At 41.4% G+C, this 24,914-nt stretch overlaps 1 protein-coding gene across 1 annotated transcript in view; it reads right to left on the bottom strand.

Moving 5' to 3' along the window:
• LOC136780369 (cell adhesion molecule 1-like) overlaps positions 1 to 24,914 on the bottom strand; it is a 65,872-nt gene that overhangs the window by 9,807 nt on the left and 31,151 nt on the right. Inside the window, exons 3-7 of the mRNA XM_066738679.1 lie at positions 18,014 to 18,140; positions 10,336 to 10,474; positions 7,099 to 7,232; positions 780 to 892; positions 624 to 697 (exon numbers count right to left, since the gene is read on the bottom strand). Coding sequence (XP_066594776.1) covers positions 624 to 697; positions 780 to 892; positions 7,099 to 7,232; positions 10,336 to 10,474; positions 18,014 to 18,140 — 587 coding nt within the window. The remainder of the gene's footprint in view (positions 1 to 623; positions 698 to 779; positions 893 to 7,098; positions 7,233 to 10,335; positions 10,475 to 18,013; positions 18,141 to 24,914) is intronic.

Below are 24,914 nucleotides of genomic sequence, written 5' to 3'. Positions count from 1 at the left end.
CACGTAATCACAACGAAGTAAATGAAAAATTAATTTCATAAATAATAGATGCAGCTCTCAATCACTGGTTTTAACATAAAATCCGTCCATCAGAATCAATCATTTCATAACAATGAAAAAGCCAATAACTCGCGGAAGAACGAGTTGGCACCGAATGTTTTATATTAAGTATAGTTGTTTCCTTTGATTCTATTGAATAATTTTGTATAATGGCCAACAACACGATTTGTAATAATATGCGATATGCGCCACATGTTAATTGTTCATCATTGATTATTTTACCAATAACATGTTTGTTGTTTTGGCGATTTGCAATTCTGCATCATAAAAGTCTGAGTGGCTGCGAACAATTGTGGTAAGTTCGATTGGAGAACAACTGGGCCACGCTCGCATTACGTTCCAGCCTAATTTGATGTCATTAACCCGAAATGATACTTCCATTACGATAGGAAACAATAACTGTCGTCTAAATTGAATATACCGCCACAGCTCGTAATTAAAGTCATACAAAATGGTGAACTTTCACTGTACCCTAGGGAGAGTTAAAAATGAGAGTTGGAAACTAAATTTATATTATATACCGACGAAGTTAAAAGCTTCTTCTGGGGAAAATAAAGTCTTACCGTAAACGTCCGTGCTGCGTACATCGACCGACTGTGCGTTAGTTTCTTGACTGACCAGAACGCTGGCCTCACACCTGTAACACAATAGCATACTAATTTATTCACTTTCGATCCAATCATGAAACAGCAAATTATTCACTCTGTGCTTTGTCTCACCTGACGTTTATTTTATCACTCGTGAGATGATGGGGTCCCAGCTCTAATCGTAAACCAGATATCGTCCAATAAAGTCCATGGTGCTCAAAGGTCATTTCTGTCTCGGGTTTGACCTGCGCGATCAAACTCAGATTTATTAATCACTCTTATGCGACTATATTTTTTAATGTGTAAAAGAATAACGAGTGAACGAGGCATGAGACACTGAAAATTAAATGGAACGAGCGTCGACAATTTTTTGCATGCGATTTCTCTAATTTTATATCATTGGTAGGTTGTAATAAAATTGGCGTTTAAATAGAATCTACGTGTAGGAAGCATATTAATAAAAATAGGGGGGGGGGGGGAGAGCCGCCAGCCGGGGTATAATACTACTGATGCGGGCGGTGTAGTAAGTGGTAAAACGGGGGATAGGTCAGACGTCGTGTAAGAGGAGCTCGAGTCGCGTGTGTGTACACAGTGGCACGTTTATCCCTGCTACCGCAGCGTATATTTTCCAGATCGCGCGTGCACTCTGCTTCTCCATGGACAATGAAATGTATTCCCGCGATTTTCAGAGTTAATGTGCTTGTAAAACGCGAGACTGCGTGCTTTTACTGGGCGAGTCACTGGACCGCTCACTTGCGCACCAGGTACACTGCGATGAGCTTTATAATAGCGGACTAAGCGTGCCGAGAACGAATTATGGATAACAAACTATCACCGTCGATATTGGCAAAGTGAGATTATCGTCCAGGTGATTGCAGCCCACTGAATCGAAACGATCTCCGTGCGAACCTGTCTGCTATACGTTCCGTGGAATACAAAATTCCTTCATACGTTTGCTCACTCGGCGACTCTTACCGTACATCTTTCGCAATGCTTACAAATTCTCGAACAAAGTATCTGTATCGCCGAACCCACACACACACACACATGTGCAATACACTATTTGTTAAAACGCCGCAGCTATAGAATTACATGGAAATGCGAAACGTGAAAAAGTCGTATGCGTCCTTGGACGTGTATTTTATTTTATATATATATATATATTTAACAATATTTCATTCATTTTACGTCACTCTTATTTATATCTTTCTATAGCTTACGAGGGACTTTTTCCTTCTTGCACCAAACTTACCAGCACAGTCTGACGTCATTATTAATAAACCAGGCGCACTTCGCACGTGCAGGCAACTTTATACGACTATGGCGGTGGACTTTTGAATTTTTCCTGGCACCCCGGGCTACCCCTCGCCCTCGGGTCAGGCCGGTCTTCTTGAGTTATCGTAGGTGTATGCCATATCAAGGCGTGGTGGCTTTCCCATACAGAAAGAGCAGGACTTTCCAAGTGAATTTTCGAATATTTATGCTCCGGGTGAAAGTTTAACGCCACTGGAAACTTTTCAATGATTCTTATATCGCATTGTTACACGGAAATAAGGTGTTACTACTCACGCGAAATCGTATTCAACTCGACTGTAAGTTTCGAGCCAATGAAACAATGAGAAGGAGAACAACTTGATTCACTCGCGAGAATGAAACTTTCCAATTAACGTGGGGCGAACCGACTGATTCTTATCAATGCGTAGGAGAGGAGACGAGGCCGAGTCTTAAAAGCGCATGCATTAGCTTAATGCATTCGAGTGTACGGTGGTGGTAAATTCCTGTATATGTATAGCATATATACCACAGTCGGAAATTTGTAATGGAGAGGAAGAGGGTGAATGGAGATCATGTCTTTTTAAGCTTTGTCACGGTGAAGAAGTAAGGAGATAAACGAGTTTCGAGATTAAATTATTTTTAAGCCGCACTCCTCCACTCGGCAACTCTTGATCTCTTTGATTACATCCGTTGGCTTCTCTCTCTCTCTCTCTCTCTCTCTCGCTCCTGTGGCAAGCCCACAGAGAGCCCAGCGCAGCATTCCTGGCGGTGGTGGTCTTCGACCTCGATCGCTCTTCCCGTCCCACAGCAACTCCAGCATGAAAGTAAGCAAGGAGGCAGCTAGTCTACTCACCAGTCGCCTGCCTTGCCAATGGCTGATTCTTCCCGCTCATTTGCCAAGTCCCCTTTTGTCTCTAAATGCACCTTATATACCCCAAGTAGTTTGCATACAATTCTCCAGACTACTGTGCAGTATCGTCTTCCCTTCCCTTTCTTGGTAAGGTTTCTTCCAGGGAAGCGCAACCGGAAGTAAATATACGTAAAACGTAATTGAGCCACCCGATTGATGATTAACCGGGAATCAATGTACCATCGTCGCGATATGTACCGACAGAAGCTATTATACCCCTCTCTTTCTATAGATGTATGTATATATATATAGTTATGTAACTGTAGCAATTAATATGTCACGTGATTGATGTATACATCTCCCCCAGCACAATCTCTCTAGCCAAGAACGAAACTCGTTAACAGTTCGGCCTCGATGCATACGAAATGCGAAACAATTTGCTGCCGGCCAAGTCCTAAAGTTTTCCTTGTCCGCGCTTATAAAAATGTGTTTTCTTTTAAAAGCTGTCATTCCTCGTCGTTATATTTGCGCCGCTCGGCGACTGCTTGTGGACGTAACTGTGTAGCGGGGTCTTCTTAAACTTCTTGAAAGTTATGTTTGGAAAACCGGAGACATGCAAATTGCTCTTAGAGTACACAGCAATTAGAGAGTCAGCACTCGTGGTACGTAAATTTGGACAATCTTCGGTTATGCATCAATATTTATTTCTTCGCAAAGGGTCTCACTTCTCCATGCCGAGTACCGACTTGTTTACGAATATCGACAAAAATGAATTATTCATGGGCATCGCCAGGAAGCACCGGCCCAGCCGCGTCTACGTCGTAAACGACGGAGAAAGGAGAGCGCCCGCCGCGGGCCCTAAGTATAAGTGATTTTTCGATGATTCTCACCTCGAGCGAATCACGCCGCGCGAGTTTATCAATTAACGCTTTAAAGCTTTTCCACGGACACGCTTACTCTTTCAACAACTTTACGTACGCTTAAACATTTTTTCCGTAGAAATTTTCCTTCGTAGACTCGGTGTTATTTCATTGAAGTTTCTACCAGCAATGGAATATTCAATGCATCGCCGTCCTCTTAAAGTTACACTTTTGCAGCTTGACAAATGAGACTAGTAGGAATTCTCGTGTTATCATGAGTTGCAAAGTAAAAAGCAGAATAACAGAGCCTTTTTCAGCAGTATTCTGTTCTTCGCGACAGTGAGGTAACAATTAAGCGAAGAACCCTTGCACTAATCAGACACTAGAAAGACGCTATATGTTCCGACAGTAACGTAATTTCCCTCAAGAAATACCCTCAGGTACGTCGACGTAAATAATATTCTCATATTTTCGTTATACCGCATATATGAATTTTCATGAAATTCTTCTAAAGATAAAAAATCTCCATTATTTAAAGTATAGAAATATTGCAAAATCCCCTGCGCGCATACTTAATTATTAATTAGCCATTAATGAGAATATTTATTAAAAGTCGGATGGCTTTCTTAAATATTTTATAACATTTAAGAGTACTTGAGGATGATAATACACGTAATTAGTCGGGTCTTGAAGCTCAACGACGATAAAATGTAAAGCAGTGGAGGGTTTGGTAATCATGGTAAGACGGTAAGGGATTAAATTGTACTTATCGTTGAGGTAAGGGTGGTACAAGTAGGTCAAACGGGGATTGCGAGCAGACTGTTGCATATATGGAAAATGAAAGAAAAATATAGCGGGCGACGGGAGCTGAGCAGAGCGCGACGCCTACTGTCAACGTGGTCGTCGACGTTTCTCGGAGGCAACGGAGTAACAATTAAGTAGAGAGCTCTCGTGCAAGTCAGCCGCCACAAAGTCCAGCTAGCCCTTTCAAAGGCAAATTGATTCTCCACTGCGCGAAGCGGATTCATTAACGGAATTTCCAAAGCCCCTCTATACCATCCGTCTCTTCTTTTTGGCGTATTCATATTTCTGTCCATAATTTTATCCTCGACTTTCAAACGAACAATCTAATTGGTTCAATGATCGACAATTAGTGAAGAAGCTGACATTTTCCTACCCACTTTTTCCGGCGTCCTCTTCAATTTTTATACACACAAAGGACTAGCAGCTAAAACATATTATAGAATCAATTAGGGGAGACCAGAATTAATTGTAATAAAATGAAAGCCTCACTTTTTTCGAGGATTCTACTGATATTAAAATCCCTAAAAAATTGTGATGCTTACTGCATAAATCTAGAATGCAAATTTATTTTTATTCAGGTAATATTTTAATTAGTTCATACGCAAACGAGCAATATAGTGCCACGTGCAATTAGTTACATTCGACACCATGCACGCAGGCTTCAATTGTATCAAATCGATTTGCAATTGCAACATACCCGTAATTCCTATAGCGAAAGAAATAAAGAGTGTTTGGATACAAAAGTAGTTGAATATGTTTTGGTACACCGAGTATGACATATCAAAGTTAACGTACATTAAGGAATGAAATTTTTTTGTAAATTTACAGAATAACAACGATTAACTGTTTTTTGAAAACAATATTTTTTTTATACAATTAGATAATTTTATTTCATACGAAATTTGAATATTTAATTTATCAGATTGATATTTTTTGCAATGTGCAATGATTCATTGCTAACGCATGCAATAGGAGCATTTTCCATTTTTCTATTCAATTACCATGTTACAAACGACACCAGTTTACTTGCTACAATTGAAACCTCTCGTTCCAAAATACTACGTAGTAAAATTTCGTCAACATAATTTCATATTTAAAAATCGCTCAATATTGAAAAATGCACTCAAATAATTCACGAGTTCAGTTATCTTTCGAATTTTAACATTTAAACAATAGTAAGTGAGCAATTCGAGGTTAAGTTTTAGAGAGGAAGGAGATTTTTTATTTTGCAGCGAATCTATATCCATTCTGGAATGTATAGCATACATGAAACAGGCGAGTTTGTGAGTGGTCACTATAGTAACCGGACTCATCCTACCCCTCTACAGGTTAAAATTGAGTAAAATTCTTACAAATGAGTGCAGAAAATTTATTTTCTCAATTCCAAAAGAAGTGGTTTATTAGCATTGGCATTTTGCAACTTTTGCAAATACAGCGTCTTGTAGTTTTGAAGAAAGGTACTGCGAGCGATTTTTAATTTCATTAGAGGACAGAGCCATAAATTTGAATGTTACAATTGACACGACGTGTTACAATTGATTCCGGTCTCTCCTACCACTCCACTCAAAACTTTCAAGCAATCCTTTATTACTTGGTTTGAACTACGAATTGTCTACAGTTATGATTAAAATTCAAAACAAAAGTAATTTCAATGTTATTACAGATTTTCAACAGATTGACTTTTCAAAGTAGTCATAAACAAAATTTAAACAAGCTTGTAATGTAATTTTTAGTGAAATTATTGCTTTCAGCTTTTAATTGCATTAATCGGATGTTATCGCAGTGAAATTGGAAGTAACGAGGATATTTTATTAAAATTTAATATCGCGATTTGATTAAAGTAGAAATTTTACAAATTGATGATAAAACTGTTGATTAATTGAGAAAATGAAATTATTGAGAGAGAGAGAGAGAGAGAGAGAGACGAGAGACGCAAGTTAGGGGTCATTGCATTGAAGCTGCTAGTGCTCAGTGTATTGAAGCTGTTAATTGGAGCTTTGGCTCATCAAGGTTCTCCTAGGCGAAACTGAGCTGTGCTGTCGTATGCTGCATACCACTTGTGCTTTTGGTTTAACGACCATTCTGTATCACGATGCTTCAGCAGCACCTCCCCCCCCCAACCCTCTTCCCCACCCCTTTAGCCTTTACTCCCTGATACTTATGCTCGTGACCCTCGTCACCACTTTCAGGGTCTAACGCCCACTCTGTGCTCACGGGACCCTTTAATGACGTCACGAAAACATCGCACTTCATCCGTAAAATTTTCCACGGTGATAACGATTTCACGAGGACTCGTTATTAAGCGAGTGTCAGACCGGTATAACGTAGCTCTGAAAATTTATCACCAAACGTTGAAAGAAGCCATAAACGGAACTCTTCGTTACTCGCTTTAAACGGTACAAGGATTTTCAAAAACGAATTTCAATAAATTTTTATTATCGTTTGGCGCATCGCTCGATTACATTTTCAAGTGTGTGTGGGACACCGATCCTTGTCAAAGTTTGACAAGAGTTGTGTTTTTGAAAGTTGCTTAGCTCGTATAATGAAGCGTTCTTGGAGGATTGTGAAGCTGAGGTATGCAAGAGGACAGGGAGGGAATGGCAGAGGCGTGAAATCTGTGAAAGTTTGCGATGAGAACTTTTGTTTGCGACATAACTCTTACCTCGACGCCATTTATGAACCACTTGAGGCGCGACGCTGGGTGGGACTTGCCGCTGGTGCAATTCAGGGCGAGAACGTCCCCACTCGCGTAAACCTTCTCTTCACCGACAATCGTGGGACCTTCGTGCGGTAGAGCTGTGAACAAACGAAACCTGATTTCAGCTGGAAAGAACGAATTAAAAATGTATGAGACGAGAGGGGGAGAGAGAGGTTCTCTCTCTCTCTCTCTCTCTTGCTCTCTCAACTCAATATAAAAATGGTCATTATTTAATACGAAACAATACAGAAAGCTTTATCATTTTTAAAATAAACTTATGAAGTATTTGAAATGCGTGTGGGGAGTGCGCATTGGGGATACCTTGGACTACAGTGTATAAAACGCTCTTCTTTATTACGCAGCCTATGCTGGTATGTATATAAACGTGCCAACAGTTAACAACAAGTTTTAGTACCAGTAAAGACTTTTATTAACCAGCTTTAACCTTCATGCATTTTAAAGTGCGGTGAAAACGTGGTGGCAGCTCGTACCGATGCTCCCAATAATGAAGGAAATGCAAAATGCCCGTCGACGGCATATGATGAGCAGGAATGCCGACCCAGAGAATCTGAAATCTGCGAAGCCCTTAAAATTGTTTATTCTTCGCCAAATGCATCTACATAAAACCTCTAAGAAGAGATGCCTTCTTTCGTTCGAGAAAATTTCATGAAATATCTCCATTAAGAGCTTTTATTGCGAGAACTTTTATCAATGTTTTTATCTGCACTGTTGTAGAAAATAAAAATAAATCTACAAATCATTTTCCATTGCAATATTGACTGGTCGACCTCCGTCGAATTGCACAAGTTTAAATTATCACGTGAATTCTATAATAGAATAACCGTATGACCTGAATTTTTCGTAATAGTATTTTAAATATTGGTTATTTCACCTTTTGTAAATTTCATTTGATTTGATTGGATGAAGGCTGCAGATGTATTGGCACGCATTGGTGTTATTGCAAATGTCGGAATGAGCCGAAAATATATTGATCATATTTATAAGAGATGGCCAGTTAAAATCGTGCGTTGCTACAATGGGATTGCGATAGAATTGCAAGTTATAGTTATAAGGCAGCCAGGATTTTAAAGCTACGGGACACCGTTCGCAGATTCGCTGAACGAAGCCGATCTTTCTTGTCGGATTGATCTCTTCAGCTTGTTGCAATGCTCCCAGCTTCGAAACACGCTTAAAGGTTATTGCTGATCTGCCGTTCGCGAATCGAGCAACGCACCGAAACGACGCTGTGCCAATCTACTTTTCGATTCGAATCCTTTCCAGAAATGATTTTCCCCACTGCTCACCACTGCTGCTTCAGGAAAATCCGTCTCTCATATCGTCCGCAGAAAATGTTCTTACTCCCCTGCAAATCGATGACTCTTTGTATTGAATTTTTTCCCTAACTACTTTCTTCCTTGCTGACCTATTTCGCTCGCATTATTCTCTACAAAATTTTATCAAGTAAAAATTCTAGTTCGTTAACGGATAGACAATTCTCCTCTGAATCAGTCTATTTTTTGAATTTCCAATGTAACCTTTATTCTTCTCTTATTCCACTCCCTATTGATCTTCCTTCCTTCAAGAGAAATAGTAATCTTAAAGAATTTTATTCCTGGTTAAAGTATTGTTTGACTTATTATGATGCAGACGAGCCATTGTTTGTGTCGTTTCTTCCTAGAGGCCCGATCCATCTAAGAATATGCACGTATACCACGCCATTTTTATTTGATAATTTTTGAAGAGCCGATGGCTGCTGCGTCTCGCGAAAGGTTGATTTATCGAGATCATGGCAAAGGATGCACGGAAGATAAGATATCTCTTATTTTCACGGTAAAGGCGCCGTTGGGGGAAGTTTGTACAAGAACCGGGCGGGAATGTATTAGAATTCACAAGAGGGATTGGCTAGTCTCGTTAGAAAGAAATATGGTCAATGCAGACTTTTCGCTGGCGTTGCAATGCTGTTGTAACGATGTAACGTACTCCATGGCCCTGTCAGCAGTGCTCCGTTACATTGAAAAATAAAAGGATAGCTTGAATATAGCAGCTGGGGTAGGTATATTTGGAGGAAGCATGACGCGCATCTTCTCGAGCGACCCAGCTATCATCATGGATCCTGCATAATTGAGAAAATTGCAAAAATTGATCCAAATGAAAGTTTATCTGTTGGATGAAACGGGATAGATAAAACGTGTTTCGAAGCTACTGAAGAAGAGGGTTGAGGGAAAACGAGAAATGGAGCTAAGTAGAGAGAGAGAGAGAGAGAGAGAGAGAGAAAGTCAGGATAGTATAGCAGTAGACGTTCTTGACGACTGACGAGCAAAGTCGACAGGCACGGCTCAGTGAAAGCTTTAAGGCTTTTACGGTCTGAAGCTTTCTTTCAGCTGGACCTGTCTTTGCCCTTATGCCTATATGCCTGCCTGCCTGCCAGCCTGCCTGTGGCACGTTACGGCTCGAAACTTACGACGTCGTAATATTTATCGCATTTCGACGTCTTTATGTACCCTTAAAGTTTAACGTTCGCGCCTCTGCTGGCCGAAATTCGCATCGATGCAGCGCGGTATAAGCGTAGCCCGTGCAGACCAGCCAACTAGATTCCATCCAGCGGCAACGTCACTGCTGACACGCTAGTAAACGTGTCGACTAACACCGTCTTCAAATTCATCCAGAGAGAATTCCTTGGCTTTCTCTCTCTCTCTCTCTCTCTCTCTCTCCTCTCCTCTGTTCAGCAACTCACAGCTCCTTGTCTATATAGCTCTTCGCTCAACCTCGCCTTCCCATATGATACGCTTGCACCCCAATCGATATTGTAAAGTGCACTAATCCCCTCCTAGAAGCTTCCCCCTAAATTTATTAAAGCATTGAAATCCTGTCGAAAACTTATACTCCTATAATACCAAAGAGCTTTCACTGTTTCATGGCGTTAACAATTGAATGCCATGCTCCAAGTTTATTTAGAAATTAAATATGCGAATTATTTATGGGACTGAAAAGGATTTGTCCCGGTTATTGAAAGCTTCGATAAATTTGGTGCATGCGAAAGTAGGGATAGTAAGAGGCAGAGTGACGCTAAGGAGAGAGAGACCATGTGTGAACGGGCAAATTCGTTGCAGTGGCGGCGACGGCTCATAATTTAATCGAATCACCGAAGCGCAACGTACGCGATCAAAGCATTATTAATTAGCGTAACCTCAACTCGCTTACCTATGACCTCCATGTCCACGTCCTCGGAGCTAACGTACTTGAAATTCGGTGCTTCAGCGCTAACCTCGCACTTGTACTTGCCCCTCGTACGCAGCTCCACATTTTGTAATATTACTCGGTTGATATTCGACTGCCTCCCCTGTGAAAAGTAGAAAAACATTTTTCATTTATAATTGAATATAATTTTCCATCGTCAATCGTTTTCATAAAAATGACGGGCTTGATTGAATTTTTGGCATTCGTCCACCGTTTCACTGACAAAAAAAAAACTGCACATTTGTCGATTTATCGTAATTGCGATGCTCAATAAATTTCTGGTCGAAATAATAATTTCATAGTGCATGCCAACGTTTATACTGTAGTTGCCATATTTTTTCATTCGAATGCAGGTTTTTGGGGAGTGGCTGGTTTTAAGCGCGTAATTGGATATCACCGGGGTTGCGGGGATAAATGAGAGTAACGTTTTTTAGTAAAAAAAACAACACAAAATAAAACCACAGAAAGTCCAACAGCAATTGAAAATAGAAAACACGCCAGTTTGACGATTATTTTATTCCTTAATTGCGGAAGTCGTAAATTAAACTGCGATCGGTGCGTGATGGCCATAAATGATTCCGACAATATTTGCAGGTGGTTCAACAATGGGGGTGAGATTCAATACAGACCCAACGAATTTTTATTTTTATCCTACATTCAGAGATGTTCTGTTTTCATCTAAATTTTACGCAAAGCGGTTTGTCGGTTTGTCCGATCATTTGTTTTTCTACAGAAGTGAGAGTGCACGTATAAGAGCTATAGATACAAACAGTCCTATACGTAAACACATGTACGTATGTTATATGTATATATTTTGTTTCACACAGCAGTGTGGTACACCGTATAATATGTGTTTGTGGCGGGCAGAGCGAACGACACACGCTCGTATATAATATGACGTCAATATAGAGATTGAGATTTGTTAGTCTCTTATTATACCCATACATCCATATATAGACCTGCACCGTCGCTCTCGAGCTTAACGGGTGTGAAAATCATAAAATAGAAATTCCTTTTGTTATTGCATTATTGGATAAAAGGCTAACACTCGACGCGAGGATGCTTTGCTACCAATCGAGAAAGACAATTGCTGAGATTCGTGATATAAGCTATATACGTGACAAGTGGATGTCGGGTAGCGCGGAATAATTAAATTTTCATGTAAATACGGGTGTAGGAAGTACGAGATGCTGTGGGCCGTATGATATGGCATGGAAGGAGGAGGTGGAGGAGGAGTAGGAGGATAGACGAGGAAGGTGAAGTAGGCTTTAGATGTGAAGTAGAACTTTAATAATACTGACTGAGACCAAGGGATTTTAATCATGCCAATTAGATATGAAAGTACGGGTCGAGGGAGAACTAACTTTGTTTTTGTCAGAGAAATTGAGCGTGTCTTCCCCTTTTCTCTCTCTTTCCCTCTCTCTCTCTCTCTCTTCGCCCCTACTCCCTTTCTCTCGCTCTCGCCACCTCCATGAAACTTGCGCAAAAATAACATAATACAGCAATTAATATAGTTCATCCTATTTGTCAGCTCGGATTTTGCGCCACTCGCGTTCTAACAAGCCCTAACTAACGCGTAGGGAACTAAATTCGCGTTTCGGTCCTATACAAAGCGCGCACTTCTGCTTATTGATTTATTGCTTCAGCTCCACCACCATTGTCTATGCTTTGCTGAAAGTTATTCGGGAGCTGTTAAGTACATAGAAGGTTCGGATCGCGCTCGGCGGAGAAAGAGAAAGGATGAATGTTCGAAGGGCGAAGGGAGGCGGGGGAAGGGATGGGAGAGAAGAGTGTGCGCGAGGAGGAAAGAGATAGAGATCGAGAGAGAAATGCATATTAACGAGAAGTGCAACTTTCCAAGTTAGCCAAGTTTTGGAGCTTTCAGGACATGGGAAGAAATCGTTGGAAATCTTTGCTCCGCGAACCACCTTCCAACAGCTGCATGCATCGTATTTTCCTAAAAATCTTTTGAAATCTCTGTGCGTGGATCTCGATAAGACACGCGCATATATATATATATATATATATATATGTATATGTATATACCTGAACCTATATATATATATATATATATGTATATGAAACGCGAATTTAAATCCCGCTCTGGGGAGATTTCTACTTTCTCCCATTAGCCACCATTATAACTCTGTATAATCTATCTTGCCACCGTTTCAAACTTATTATCGAGGTTTTTGATCTATTTGTCGAGTTATCTGCTGCATTTCAAATCCATTAGCAAGTACCCGGTTAGTTGTATCTCTGTAAATCTAATCAAGAGGGAGATACTTTAATGCTGGTGGAGAGCAACGGTTTGAGAGCGATGGTGGAGAAGAGGTTGGGGCGAATGTTGAAGAAGGAAGCCTTGCAACAGATGGAATCGCAATGCTGATAATCCATTCACTGCGTTGCAAGGCTTTCCACTTCCACGAATATTTCCCCTGTCTATATTTTCATTTTATCTTGGATAAGAGGGACAGAGAGTGAAAAATAGAGGGGGAGGGAGAAAGCCCGCAGATACCCACACACACACACACACACACACAGTCCCACTTTTCTTCCAACCATGTGCTTTACGAATTACTACGCAAAGGTAGCATCTCTCACTCAGCGAGCATTACTCTTGGAGAGTCTATCCTCGAAAAGCTACATTTACTTGTAAATTTAAAATCAACAAAGACTGCTTATAAACGCGTTAATCATGGAAATAAAGCATATACCTTTACAAAGAGAATCATGCTAGGATCAGCTTTACTGGATTTACATTTACATTATTAAACGAAATAAAAAAGTCTTTTTAACTTTAACGCATTGTTTCCACAAGAGCTAAAGTCGCGTCATTGCAAAGTATGCAAATATCTCGTCATAAATTCCGCTATCTGTTATTTTCAGCATCGAGTCCTGAATTTTTTAATCGTCCACCATCAATTTATGTAATAAAAAAGGAATGCTGCGCGCAACGCAGCGCGAGAAGAATGCAAAAACAAATATAACTATAGCAGCTGAATAACGTCCGTGAAAATAGCAATGCGCGGATGAAAGTTTAGCGCCGAGGGAAAACTTGACCGAAATATTTGAGACGATCGGCGGAAGGCGAAGGAGCTTTCAACCATGGGAAGCATTACTGTCACGCGACTGACATTAATGGAGAATACTTGAAAAATATGTACCATTACTCACCCGGCTACGAGACACACCGTACAATTATATACGTGGAACAAAAACCCCCTATCTTTTTCATTCCTACTTACTTCCAATTACGTCAAGTGGTCTGATCGATCTGTCTCAAAGCTATACTCGCGAATGCACGGCAGAGAATCTAGCTGCGAAAAAAGAAAAAAAAAAAAGAGCGCTCACTTCTTTCCGGCTGAGAAATTTTAGGGGCCCGTCTTAAAACAAGACTTTCTTTTTATCATAGAGATTTGCTGAATGAGGCAGATTTTAATAGATACTTTTTCTTGCCGTGGAGGAAATTTCGAATATCCCTCAATCTGAAAAAATTAAAATCTGCTCTCTTTATGGCGGAGGAGGGATTTGCTAGATTTAATCAAGATTCGAAGGTTTGCCATGAAGCAGGGAAGGGAGGTTACTGCACGTTTAAGCATCCTTTGACGATCGAGGGTGGTGGTGGTGCCGGGGCCGGTGGAGCTGGTGGGGTCGGGCTTCGGGGGTCTCGCCGAGGACGAGCGTAGATGCCACGCGTAGTATACCATAGATAGTATAAAGCTATAAGGAAAGCTAGGAGGAGACTCTGTTATTCAGAGATTTATCTACGAGCGAATGGAAAAAGCGAGGAGGAGAATGGGGCTTGCTCACGTGCGGAATAACATCTTCAAAGCACCCGGAGATTGTTTACCCGCATTTCGTCGCCACGCAGCAAAGTTTCTCGCGTAAAGATCCCGGAATCACTGTTTCACTGTGTCTGCGTGTGCGCGCGCCCGCGCGTCTCTTGTACGTATGTGTACGTGTTTCCACATATATATGCACGCGCTCAAACACGCGCGTATCTTTGAGGAAGCGAATAATGCAAAGAGAGGCGCGAGAAGATACGGTCGATAAGAGGCATCCAAGAAAGACGCAAAGTTTTCTTAAGAGGTGCGTATATATATATATATATATATATATATATAGGTCTATGCTATATACACAGTACATGGGGTAAATATGCATCGACCGTAACGCGAGATATTCCATGCAGCTTGATTCATTCTCGATGAAATCTCCGAGTTGAGTTGACAGGTAATTTCAAAGCTGCTCGTTCTCTCTTTTTTCCAAATACTATAGCATAGTTTCCCAATCGCTTTTCCAGGTGTCTTTTTCATCCCCCTTTTTTCCCCATATCTGTTTGATTCTTCTTCCGGCGACTCGCACGAATTACCTTCTCTCCCATGCAACGATCCGATCCGCCCACCTGTTAGAGATGCCTTCTAACTAACTACGAAGCAATAGCCATTCGCAAACCTGCGCTTGTCCCCTCTAATTATACTCGAGGAACGTTAAATATGTTTTACTCGTGTTTTAGCACGAATAATTTTCCCATTGATCCGCGCGAGCAGTATTCGTTTTCGAGGATTTCGGGGAACCCCTGTGAAAATATACGCGCACATTCCGCGCCCGACCAAATCAAGAATAATGGATCTAATTCGTTATAGCGACTCGTATTTCGCAAGTGACAGTGCGAACATTCGGAAAATTTATAAATATGAGGTATGCGATATTGAATTTACTCGCTGCTTCGCGTACACGTTTTCAGTCGGTGCTCTCCGAGCCGGCGGACTATAGTGTCAATGAAATATCGCAGGCAGCTATGTTTATCTATTTATTAAATGTAGATGGACGTGCTTCGCATTCCGCGTATACATATAGCGTTATTTTTAAGCCGACGACTACGGGAAGAAAGGATTTTATCATATTTCCGATGTAATTGCGCGGCGAAAGGGTATAAAAGGAATCTGCGAGTCTCTCTCTGTACAGTAAGGGGTAGGTAAATCCATACCTATATATATATAGTGGTGATAGTCGTAACTCATAGCGTTTTAACAGGGCTTTCGGTCGATTAACACTGAGAAAATGAAGCGTTCAATAACAATCCGTTCTGATTTAAGATTAATTTCATTTATGCATTTTTTTCACGCGCTGAAAGGTAGAGATGAGCCGACGCGATTGAAAGGAGAGTCGACGGTTGGGGTAAAGATAATGGGGTAGAAGGGAGGGGGTGGTTAGAGAAGCAATCTAATCCCCGTTACGTTGGTAAATATCACGTGAGAGGGAGGAAAGGGGTGAGCGAGAAAAGACAGGTTACGCTTTTGTCCACGGAGAAATTTCTTTGTCGATATCAGAGGGCGTTTGGGCCAAGCCGGATTAATAGCCTCTCTCCCGATCAAGTGAGCCAAAGGGACGCGCCGATTCGGCTCACGTAATGCTCGTTACACGTCGGCCGATATTAACGAGCTCCAAGGAAAACTCCTCGTTTCCACTCACTCCCCTCCGCTTGCTATCCCCTTTCTCGACTCTCAGGTGCCACCTACCAAAACGCGAATCGGAAGCGGACATATCGTATCGAGAATAGAGAAGGAGGGACTCCACCATCGCATCTCTCAGCCCGTCCTACTTCTATTCTCCCCTATACTATTCAACCACGCTCTCACTTAAACCCCTTGCAGCGAGATCTTAACCCGCACATCGATATTTTTCCACTTTCCATTCTTCCATCACAAATCTCTCTTGCAGTAGACTATACGTACACTGTCTTCTTCTTTTATACAAATTTTCTTTCAATCTTTAATCATCGTGCCTTGCATTGCCCTAAAATTGTATAATTTCTTTAAGATTTTGTACGGTCTATTACGAGGACCCAAAAATTAGCAATATATATATAAAAGGGAGGAAAATACCGTGCTTTTGTTTGATTTTTTCCAGACGTGTAGGAGGGCATATGGATGGGGCGTATATGGTATAGTACTTTATATATATAGTACATATATATATATATATATATAGCATAGTGGTGTAGCAGAGATAAGTAGATACGGCTCCGTCCGCCTTGCTAGGGAAGATAGTGGAAAGCGACAGGGCTTTATTTTTATTGCCGCTTTGAATATGCGGCTTTATTATAACGCGACTTCGGTCGTATTCGCCGAGCACAAGTTTCGCGTAGAGCAGTGGCGCCTGCACACACTCACGCGTGCATATGTATATATATACCGTCTGGCGAATAAATTGAAATATTTTATGCAGTCGGTTCGCGCCAAGTGCATAAGTCTAGGAGCTACCTACCGTTGCAGCTGCTTTAGCACAGGCAAGGATTCACCGCACGACTTTCCGATGCTCGTTGTCCCAGCGTCGCAGCTTCTTCGCTCCCGACCCAAAGTCCTGCTTTAACGGCTATCTTTTTATGACTGATTTCACAGAGACCCGATTACCACGCAAACTCTCCATCTTTTACCGACCGTCACTGAGGGCTCTCTCTCTCTCTCTCTCTCTATATATATATATATATAACTTTTCTTTTTATAGATCTTTATTAGTTTTTATACAGTACTGCATTATAAGAAATCGGATTTCATTTCCTAAATACACTTGAGTTTAATCGAATATAAAAAATTTTCAAAATTTTCGTCCATTAAGCGATGCATTATTAGATTATACGAAAATGATTTGCGTGCTCACGGATATTACCTGAAATTAATTGGATTTAATGCGGTATTAAAAATCTTGTTTGTGAATATTTCATAGAGGTCAGTTTTAGAAGTCTAATGCAGCCCCTGCCTTATATAGCTATTATATAATTGCTGTATGGCTCAGAAAGAAAATCCCTATCGTCTGGCATATAATTCAATCAGCAAATAATGTCTATTTAACCTTTGCCAAAAGCAGAATATAGCTCGAGAGCGCCGCGTACTGTTTTAATCTTGCTCCGCCAACTGCGTGGGATTGTAGCGCTCTATGTGTGTATTTTCCGTTAATGGAATCCCCGCTTTATTGGTTTATAATTAGAAATGGATAAACATGAAAAAAGAGGAGAGTCTAATGTATTTCGAAACAAAACAGAGGCGAATTGCAGTTTAATGTTTTACGACAGGGATAAATGCATTGGGAGCGTTGATGCGAGGATAAACGCGTTACGGTAGAAAGAAAAGCGTCGATTCTCTTTCTCTCTCTCTCTCTCTCTCTCTTTAAGTAGTACCGAGCGAGAGCAATGTTGTTAGGCACTATGTACAGGAGGAAATTTTTCTAGGAAATAGCGATCGTAGATCAGACGGAAAGCTCCACTTTGTTCGATCTCCACTTGGCCTTGTGGTTTCCAACCGACATCAACATTGCCGGCAGACCCGTGGAAATTCTTCTTGAGGGACACACGATTTTTCTAAACGCACAAAGATTTCTCCGGAAAACCGAGTCTTGCTATACGTGTTCACCCGACGCGATGTGACAATGATTCGTGCTCTCGCACCTCCTCGGCCAACGCCAAATCGTTTAAACCTCACCCGCACATGCTCTGAAAATTATTTTTCACTCCCCTCGCTCATGCACATCTCTCCTAGCTTTCATCACTTCAAATTATGAAATAGAATTTTCCTCGCTTTTCACTAGACTCTCGTGCTTCAATCTTAATATAATTGTGAGAAGAAGTTTTTACACTTACGTTCACTCTGACGCCATCCACTTCGTAAATGTGTTGAGACTTCGAGTCTCTCGGTACGAATCTGTAGAAGGCTTCGTTATCCTTGTACCAAGACACGGAGTACAGCCTGTCCGTTTCCAGATCATACCTGTGGGAGAAGAGGAAAAATTGTTTAAACAATTTCCACAAATTTTCACGAATATTTGATTGAAATGTTTTGCGAAAGATGTACGTATAACGGTTCAATTATCGTGAGCCCACTTTGAGAATTTATATCATCTTTCTGGGAGTGAAAATAAAAGTGTGGGAAAAGCGGAGCGGACGAAAAACTTGTGATCTTTTTCTTAATGGGCCAGAGGTCGATGATACTCGGTTTACGAAATCTCCCAGACTAATTGAAATTGGTCTTTCGTGCGCTGGAAGTACGCTTGGCGTAAGTTAGGAGTCTCCTCTCTCACGTTTCTTGATCAAGTATTCTCAAGATTCATTCAAGTCCACTAAAATCATAGACCGCCTACTTCTGCAGCTCTTCATCTGAAAGTTCAAACACTAGTCACGCGCGTATTGACTTTCTCTGTTTGCCTGTTTGTTTGTTTTTTGCTTAAGGAATAAATATAAAAAAAGCATTAAAATCTAAATAAAGCTAATTAATTTCCTCTAAAAATATTCGAGGCTTTTAATGAAAACATTTTTATCAGCACCAAGTGTTTGACTGTTTTTGCATGATTAACAAGCTATTAACATTTAAGTTGTCAGGTTACGGGCTGTGATAGATATATAGCGGTACATATATACTCTATATATATGAAACACTGTTTAGTACGAGACTGTCACGATAAATATATTGATCCGATAATATTGAATGGATCGCGCGACAAAAATTGTCGTGTATTTCGAGCATTTCAAAAGCTTGAACGGTCAAATTTTCACCGCGTGTCCACGATACGTTTTAAAGTAATTACTATGATATCAGAGGTTTGACCAATACGTTCGCGTGACGGACGCTGAATAGTAGGGAGCTACAATTACAGTAATTGATCAACATCCGCGATCGAAGCGTACCACCAGTACGTCAATTTACTAATCGAGTCCGTCCCTTGTGTTGATCGCACGCGGCCAGAGGACGCCAGTGCCCAAGAGATTCGCCCCGTGTTCGTGACTTTCCCCAACGCATTTCAGAAGCGATCTATTGCCGTAAAGCTTATTAAACCCTCGATGAACCAGACTTACTCAACAGTCACTTTGAATGAAAACACCAATTTTAAACTATCCCGCTAATTCGATTATATATTAACCATGCATATCTGAGATATATATGATCGTTTAAAAATGACTTGTCTGAGATTAAGAAAAAAGTATATATAGATAATTCAGTTACTATCTTGTGACAATTGGGTCAAAGGTGATGCAACAATTAAATTTTCATGACATTAATTATTAGTTTAAATCCAAGTTGGACATATTTTCCAATTGGTATTGGCATACACACATGAAAATATGCCATTGTCGTCGTCGAGAAATGACTGCCATTGATGTTGAGTTTCGTGTCTTTAATCAGTTGATGTCGTGGTTTTAGTAATATCATGCTACGACAGAAACTGTGACAGATGGTTTGAAGTTGCAAAGTAAATTTGAAACATGTCCATGTGATTGAACATTCCTATTAATAATACATGAGTTTCCTGGATAGTTTATATCACTGGTTAACTTTTAGAATAATAATAATATATAACACAAGGGACGTATTACAGCTTAACAATTTAATTAAAAATTTATTCCAGACTGCTGTGCAACCCGGAAAATTTATTTTGCCCCAACTTTTTATATTCTTTCTTAATATTCGACGCGTTACGCGTGTTTACGTATCAATCCAAGTAATCGGCATTTCAATATTAGAATATCTGCACACCACGTTCAAATATCACTAGCATGCAGCGCGCGCGCACACACACACACCCACACACAACTAGTTCCGCAATGAGTTGGCAGAGGTTGAAAATCTTGTTATCGATTCGCTGAAATTCTCCTCATTAATTAATGCCATAGGATTATGATGTGACAGCTTTAATTAACCCAATCTGTTAGCGATAAAGCAGAAAAAATTGTTCTATTTTTTATCATTTGCCAAGCTCGCATTATTACACGAGAAAACGCTGGAGGTTAGTATACATATATAGAGGAAACAAATGGCCGCCGGTTAAATAAAATTAACAAATTGTTGCGGCCACTCGCGGACCATCAAAAGCAGCTTCTTCATCCCCAACTATATCCCCAGTTATATTTCTTCTCGATGGATATTCCAAGTTCTGGTGTAACTCATGCTTCGGCAAGCCTATCGGGATATTGCTCCTGACAAAAGGACTTGGTCTTTCAGTGGAAAACTTGTCATGGGCAAACCTTCCGCAATTATCAATTCTGGCGTGCGCAAAGCAAGAACACCGAATGCAATTAAATTATTCTCCACTGGCGTCCTCGTATCACAAACGAACCACAGATTTTTGCCTTTCTCTTCCAGCGCGTAGCATGAATAATACACCAGGATAAACGCAGGTAGCTCAAACGAACCATCTACTTGGCAAGAGGTTTGTTGCATAATACACCAATGTCTCTGTAAACACCTCGCACGGTTTAATGCGTATATGTCATTTGGAAGGCATGTCATATGGCTTAATAAAAAGCAGCGTGCAGTAGCAACAGCTTCTTAGCGAGTTGAACAAATGAGTCGCGGTTAAAATCTGACGTCCGAATGGCGTAGTTTCGATCTGGCAGGTACCGGATGCGTGTTGAGGAGACGCTATCTCGACCATTGATTTCTTGGCTGGCTGACATACGTTGGGTTTGCATGCAACTATCAAGCAAACAATCCGTAGTGTCCCAGTCGCACGCAGCCACAACCAACAGGCAGTTAAGCGTACGCCATCAAGAAGATTTTCGGAGCTCCTACTGCACCTATATATCTATATATATAGATATATGTACACACATGTATACATATTCCCGAAAGGAATATCGTACTGTGGCTTTCTCTCTCCGTCCGGTTTCTCTATATGGTAGGATGGTTGAGGGAGGGGGAGGGTGTAAGTGAGAGAGAGAGAGAGAGATATATAAACTGCGACTGCGTTGGACACGACGAACGTGATAATGCACGCTCGACTGGAAGCAAGGGCCGAGCCGAACCGAGCCGAGTCGGTACGTGTATCGGTGTTGCCTCGCCGGTCGAGGCCGGAGCCGGGACCGGGGCCGGGGCCGGTCGGTTCAACGATGCAGTGACGGGAGACGGGACCCCCCAAGGGGGGCATTCGTGGCCCGAGCTTTCAGGGGCGTGGCGAGCCTGAGTTCTGGAAAAGGGATTGCCGCATTCAAGCGTAGGTGCACAATTTGGAGCGTTGCGCCCTGGGATTGATTTGCATCCTCCGGCTCATTTGCTGGGTCGTGTCCTACGGGAACACGTCCGCCATCTTCGTCTTTACTCCCTTGCTCCCTTTGTCTTTTCTCCCCTTCAAATTCATACTTTTCTCACTCGCTCGTTTACCTCGTCGCGCGTCCCTCTCCCTTTCTCTCTATATATACGTATATAGATATACTTCTCGTCTATTTGCCAGGCCTCTCTGCTGCTCCTCGCCAACGCGACACCGCCCCCTACCCTTATCCCTCTCTCCCCCTCTTCCCTTTTCTCTTATTCCCATACGATTCTTCAATTTCCCACTACTCCGCCCACCCTCCAGCACCTTCTCGTATTTGTACTCTCGTTCTCCAAGCACGGATCTCTCAGTATCCTTTTACCATTTTATCCTCTCCCATACATTTCTCCATCCTATTTTTGCAGTCACTTGTTATTTTTCAGAATTTTCAATCGAGCTCTTTTTTGACTACTCCAGAGTTTGTCCTACCTCGAGCAGCTGATATTAAGGAATTTCCAGGAGTAGAATCCAGAGAAGCGGTCATCGAAGTTGTCGGGTCAGTTTTCTCGCTTCAATTACTTAGTAAAATCTTTGAAAATGGCCAGAGTAAGTTTAGCGGATGTTCAAATTCTCGACGGGAAACTCAGCACGACCCTAAGAAACTCTAAACTCGTCCAACTGGGAAGTGCTATGAATAAGTTCCAGATAGAATCTTGCTGAATTACTGGCCCTTGCCATGAAAGCGAGCCTTGATGAAATAAAATGTGGAGTTTTGGTCGTGGAGCAGAGCGAGTAGCGAGCGCAAATAACTGCGGGAAATTTCGAATAAGGATATTTGTGTTCCAAGGCAGTTTGCGTGTGTACGAAGAGAAAGAAATGCATATAGAAAAGTGGTATATGTATAAAACGCGTATATGTACTTGTGTAACGGAGCAAGAGTGCAGGAGAAGAGAGAGAGAGAGGAGAGGGGGGGGGGGGAGAGAGTTGGAGCAGAGTAACGACAGCAAAGTTCGTTTCATGGGGTTGCAGAGGCGAAAACAGCGAGCAACGAGAGGCGATACGATGGATAAACCAACGGGGAGTCGTGGCAAGGACGGTAAACTAATTTGCAATTTATACGTTGGTTGAGCTCCCGTCTCTTTCTCTATGCAGCAACAGCAACAGCAACAGCAGCGCGCTTCGGTCCCGCTGGGCCGGACGCTCCTAATATTAGAAAACGACGCGTAAAGTCGTAATCCCCCTGCGAGAAAGATAAGCGTGAACCGGTACACCGTGTACAGTGAATTTAATTATTGAGTCGATGAAACGGCCTATCTCAATTCATCCCGATGAGACGCGACGCGACGCTTCGACAAACTTATAAACTCTGCAGGTATAGCGCGAGAGCGATCGAGCTCCTCTATGCCTGCCCCGTCCTCCTATATATACACGCATACGCTGTGCAGTCACATCCAATAAGTGCATGTTCTGGCAACGTTAAAACGTAACCCCTGCTAAATTACCAATGCGGCACACACGCGTTTTATTCTTCGCCGTTTCAGGCTGCAGCTGGAAAATTGCAGCAAGCCCGAACAGGGTGAAATTCCTCCGATGGCTCGAATGGAACTCGTGGAGCGAGCTTGTACACACGTGTAATTGGTGATAAATGGGCAACCTTGGAGGATCGATAGAAAACCACACCTACCTCCACACTTACAAACGACAAATCGTTCTTTCCATCCCTTCTTGTGCAACGACCGTGCAGCCTGGACCTGTTGAAACTGACGCAAGAATGGTTCTTTCGCGTCCGTCCGATACGAATAATATGTTTTGTCGAGAAATCCCGCGAAAATAATGAATGCGCAGTATCGTCCGTTTCAGCGTGCAGCTGTAGTTAACGTTCGCGACAGAACTGACGTATGGTAAAATTCCTATGGGCAAAACTTTTAATGGGAGCGTCACTCCGAATGTCGGCGTAAGTTTTGTCTTTAAAACTTAGTCCCTCGCCAATGTAAATAACAAAAATTAACGTTTTCCAATTCTTTCGTGACTGCTGTTCTTCCTCTCGATTCTCGATTGTCATGAATTTTCTTGCTAGTTTTCCTGCGGGTGGATGAAGGAAAGGGGGAGGGTGGAGGGGGAAGGAAGCGACAAAGGACACTTATCGGGCGCTTGCAAAGTGCTTCGTAATTTCGAAACTTTTTATAACCAGTTATTACACGCTGCCTATTAGATGGCGAACTAAAATTATCTCTGTTAAACGATCTGCAAATTCATTGGCACGTAATGCATTAAATATGAAGCCACAGCGAGTGTAGAGCGTACGCGCATATGTGCTAAATGTTGATTCTGACTGGCATGAGTTAGTTGGATGTAAATTGAGCGTACAGACTTGGGGAACTTTGTGGTTGGCACGTCGCGCCAGTAGTACATTCGTACTATAGAGCCAGACCTTACTTTCTTCCTTGTGAACTTAGGACCGAAGTGTTTCCACAGTTGGACAAATACTTTGAAAAGTTGAGGCTAAAAAAATTATAGTGCTTCGAGAGCATCAACTCTTCGAGACTTAAGAATATAGACTTGATTGGTCGTCTCGCGAAAGTTTAATGCTGAATTGTCCATTTTTATAACACAAAGCTCAATTATTCCAGTTACGCGAGCAACTTTGCCATCAGCTGGATATACACAAATTCCCAAACGCTCAATTATGACTCGCAATAAAGCAACGCCGTTTGGTGTAAACCTACTCTTGATACACGTGTATGCATATACTATATGCGTTATTACCATTAGTCCTAATGCACTGTCAGCATCATCACAGGAAGATAGATTAGTTTTGACATTGCCTGATCTCTGTTTGGGAATATTTAACGCGTTAATAATGCTAAAGGAATATTCAATCGAATCAGTATTCAAATTTTCATTGCTAATTAGTAGGTATTAACGAAACGCACCAAGGCTAATTCGCTATATTTGTTTGGTTTACTGAAAGCTTTTAATTCTCCCGATGCTGTTGTTGTTTTTTTGCTTTCTCTTGGAAATCCAAGAGGAAATATCATTTAAAGATTTTTTCGGAAAGAGTGTCGAGAGTATATAAGATGAAAGCAAAGTCTGTGGTTTGAGAACGGTCTAAAAGTGAAAGACGCTGTCGATATTTCCAAGCCATTTTTGCTGTGATAAGAGAATTTTTTTCTCCTCTATTTCTGTTAAAGCCATACGATAACGCGTAAAACGTCTGACGCGCCAAGTGCTTTTAGAAAATCGCTTTGTTTCGTATAAGAAAAGTCAGCGAGAACGCGTTCCATCAATCTCAAATCCATACATCTATATATATATATATATATGTATGGGTGTGCAATTAAACCAGTAGCAACTGTCAAAAGTTTCAATCGCTGTTTTTATAGGAAAGAAAAAAGTCTGTGCAGTGTATAACACACACTGCAAGTCCACTTTCGGGAAAAATCGCTCATCGTGGCGAGAGAAGGATAAAAATTGCGTTAGCAGGCTTGGCCCTTTTCAATGTGGATTTTGTATTAGGAAAG

The sequence above is a fragment of the Prorops nasuta genome, unplaced genomic scaffold (assembly GCF_024137725.1).
Source record: "Prorops nasuta isolate Cenicafe-Biocafe unplaced genomic scaffold, Cenicafe_Pnas_1.2 PNAS00019, whole genome shotgun sequence".
Taxonomy (NCBI): Eukaryota; Metazoa; Arthropoda; class Insecta; order Hymenoptera; family Bethylidae; genus Prorops; species Prorops nasuta.
This window is presented reverse-complemented; position numbering and strand designations above follow the sequence as displayed.